The sequence below is a fragment of the Cydia splendana genome, unplaced genomic scaffold, assembly GCF_910591565.1.
Source record: "Cydia splendana unplaced genomic scaffold, ilCydSple1.2 scaffold_68_ctg1, whole genome shotgun sequence".
Lineage (NCBI taxonomy): Eukaryota > Metazoa > Arthropoda > Insecta > Lepidoptera > Tortricidae > Cydia > Cydia splendana.
In genome coordinates, this window is record NW_026946898.1 from 606,364 (window position 1) to 610,238 (window position 3,875).

Here is a 3,875-nt window from a genome sequence, read left to right on the forward strand (position 1 = left end):
CGCTTACCATCGGGCGGGCCGTATTCCTGTTTGCCACCATCATTGTATTATTAAAAAAAACTTTATGATATCGGAAAAAAACAGATATTTCTCTTGCTAAGTTTATGACAATTGTCACAAGAAACACTACAATTGTCACGAAATTCCGACATATAACTCATTACCTGTCAAGAATTACCTACAATTCTTCTAAATCTTTGACAATTGTCAGAAACTTCGCAGGAGAAATATCTGTTTTTATCCGATATAATAAAGTTTTTTTAAATAATACAATGATGGTGGCAAACAGGCGTACGGCCCACCCGATGGTAAGTGGTAATCGTTGCCCATGGATGCCTGTGACGTCAGCAACAGTGATTTTACAATTCGTCACACCTGTCACCGATGTGAAATTGGGGCCTGGTGGTTTAATTTCGTGCGGTGTTACGGTGTTAGTGACGTTAGTGTGTAGTGTGTAGGAACTTGATAGATTCTTGACCTACACGCATTTTGAGGGGTTGATTATGACACCGTATTCGTTAAGTCGGACACTCCTAGTCCGGAGGTGATTTTCGTGAGTTTTCGCGTCCTTTGATGCAATAATATGATATCATCGATGAGTGGAAAAACGTAATTAAGACCAGGAAGAACTTGATGAATAAAATTTTTCACCTCAGCAGCTCGAACAAGGGTACTTTGCTTCTTAAAAACAGTGAGCAAAATGCGATTTTGCTCACTGAGTCATTTTGTCTCACTCAGTGAGCAAAATGCGATTTTGCTCACTGAGTGAGACAAAATGACATTCAAGTGACCTTTATAGTCAAATGTCATTTCAACATGCGGGGTCTAATACAAGTTCGATATACTTGGGTTCTATTATCTCTGTCCCTCTAGGTATGTTCTCACTGCTTAGGGTGAAAAATTTTGTGTACTACACGAGATCAAAGTTATTTACATCTCGTGCGGTTTTGAATCCCTTACTACGCTCAAGATTCTAAATTAGATTCACTCGCTACGCTCGTGAATCTATTATAGAATCTTTCGCTTGCACGGGACTCAAAATAAGCACTCGAAGAAATATCAAACTTTGATCTCTTGTTGTACAAATAACTATTGAAATGTCTCTCCAGCATTTTTTAAACCTTCTCTCATCATCCGAAACTCAAAAAGACCGAATGGCATAATTGTAGGTTGACTTACTTACTTGACTTAATATCCTATGTCCCCTAGATGGGGCAGAGGGCATCCACAGTGCTACGCCATCCCATTCGGTCTTGAGCTAAGCGCTTCATTTCGCTCCACGTCTTGCCAATGGTCGCCGCCTCTGCGATGATCGTCCGTCGCCAGGATTGCTTAGGGCGGCCACGTTTTCGCTTTCTTTGGGGATTCCAGTCGAGGGCTTGCCTCGGGATGTGGTCGAAGTCCCTTCGTAACGTGTGGCCGATCCAGTTCCACTTGCGGCGTTTGATCTGCTGGTCGATCGGAGTCTCACCACAGCGTTCCCACACATCTACGTTGGAGATTTTCGCGGGCCAGTATACACCGAGAATACGGCGAAGACAGCGGTTGACGAAGACTTGGAGCCGACGCGAGATGTCGTTTGTGACCTTCCACGTCTCACATCCGTACAGCAATACGGTTTTCACGTTGTATTGAAATATCTTGAGCTTAACTCTCCTAGTCAGTCCTCCTAGTTTCCGACACTACGCTACCGAGGTAAGTAAACTTGTGGACCCTCTCCACACCCTCTGTGCCGATGAGCAACGGCAACGAGCTCGTCGCTCCGCACCTCATCTCCAGGGTCTTCCGGGTGTTAATGTTTAGCCCCGCCTCCAAAGCTTCTCGCCGTAGGTCGTCCAGTTTGGCTTGCATGTCGGCGCGCGTGTGGCTCAATAGGCATAGGTCATTGGCATAGTCCACCCTTCCAAGACGTTGGAAAGTCCCCACTCTATGCCGCGGGCCCTTGCTGTTAGTGGTGTTGTTCTTGATGCCATCGCGGACGACAAGGAAGAGGAGAGGTGAAAGGAGACACCCCTGGCAGACACCCGCATGAACCGGTATGTCCTCCGAGACTAGGCCGTCGTGAGTTACCCTACAAGAATACTTCCCGTAGATGGCCTTAATTGGACGTAGTTTAGGGTAAAAGATCCAATCCACAAAAATCTGTTAGTAAAATTTGAACATTCTGTCAAAAGGAAAAGTCGTTCATTTAAATGACAAATTTTAGAGGATGGATCTTTTACGCTAAACTACGTCCAATTAATATTCGTGATCTTCTCGGGGACTCCAATTTCACGTAGCCGGTCCCAGATACAGCTCCACCGCAGCGTGACGAAGGCTTTTTCGAAATCCACAAAGGTCAAGTACATTTCCCTCTGCCATTCTGCCTGAGGGCCTACCGCGAACCACGTTCGACGTGTTGCCTCCCTGTCGCACTTACGTACGAATTTACAAGTGCGACAGAGAAGCAACACTTCGAACGTGGTTCGCGGTAAGCCCTCTGTTCGAGTATTATGCGCAAGGTGTTGATCTGGTCCGTACACGATCGGTTGCGTCGGAAGCCAGCCTGCTCTTTGCGAAGAAGAGGTTCGACGGCCTTCGACAAGCTATCTAGGATAACCTTGCAGAGCACCTTAGATGGAATCGAAAGCAAAGTGATGCCTCTCCAATTGCCACAATCACTGAGGTCTCCCTTCTTGGGCACTGTGATGAGAAGGCCTTTGTTCCAGTCGTCGGGGAACTCTTCGGCTGACCAGATTTTCCGTAGTTGTAGGTACTTGTATTTAATGGTCATTTGGCAAGTGTGGGTAGCATCATACTCGCATACAATAAACCAGTCTCAGCTCGGTGCCCGTGTTTGATTCACGACTCCCAACTGCGTACCTTGACATGGCGCAGCCGGTACATAAGTAAATTATATTTATAGTGTTTAAAGAAAGTGGATTTCGTTTGTTTTGTGCGGTTAATAAATGACAGACAGTGAAAGTGAGCAGATTGCCGATTCTAGGGAGGATATCTTCGACATTTCTTTAAAAAATGGAGTCATTTTTACAACCACCACCGCCATTTTCGTTCGAGAATAATCTCGTTAATGTGACTTGCGGAAATCTAAGTACTGAGTGAGACAATTGAAAGAAATCTTTTAAAATCTATTACGAAGCATGTGAACTTTCAGCGAAACATAAACAAGTGCAAGTCAATATATTGTTGCATGTAATCGGAACCAAATGTCGAGAGGTGTACGAGCAATTTACAAACGACGACACGGATACGGTGGACGGCTTGCTAAAGAAGTTTGATGCGTTTTTTGTTCCTGTAAAGAATTTGGCAGTCGTAAGGCATAATTTTTTTAAAAGAGATCAGAAGAAGTTAGAGTCAACCGAAAAGTACATTTTTGAATTAAATAAAATAGCTGCTAAATGCGAGTATGGAGATTTACGTGATGGATTACTGTGCAGCAGGTTCATATGTGGTGTGAGAGAAGTGACGCTTTCGGAACGGATGCTGAGGGAACCGGACATTTCATTAAAGAAAGCAATGGATATATGCAAGTTAGCGGAGATGTCAAAAATGCAGGCATTAAAATATAAAAACAAATAGTGTCGAACAGCACGTACACGAAGTTTCACAAAACAATAACTACAACCTGTGACGTGCATGTAGTAAACAGACGTTATGCCTCAGCCGCCATAAACCGCCCGCGCTGGCCGACACACACACCGATGCGATCAAACGCGCCCAGCGGTGCTCGGGAGCATCAGACATATCATAACATCCTATCCAGTCATTTTCCACTCCTAACCCCAGAGAGAGGACGTTTAATCGTTATAACAATTCATCACCGCAAGCAACGTCAAATGAACCGCAGAGAACTGTTAAGGGGCCGGTATATGACG

General features: G+C 44.8%; 1 protein-coding gene across 1 annotated transcript; it reads left to right on the plus strand.

The window, feature by feature from the left end:
- The first annotated feature begins 3,015 nt into the window (after nucleotides 1-3,015).
- LOC134805836 (uncharacterized) lies at nucleotides 3,016-3,612 on the plus strand. Its single transcript, XM_063779041.1, is given in 1 exon segment — nucleotides 3,016-3,612. A coding segment is annotated over 1 exon segment (564 nt). The 3' UTR covers nucleotides 3,580-3,612.
- The last annotated feature ends 263 nt before the right edge of the window (nucleotides 3,613-3,875 follow it).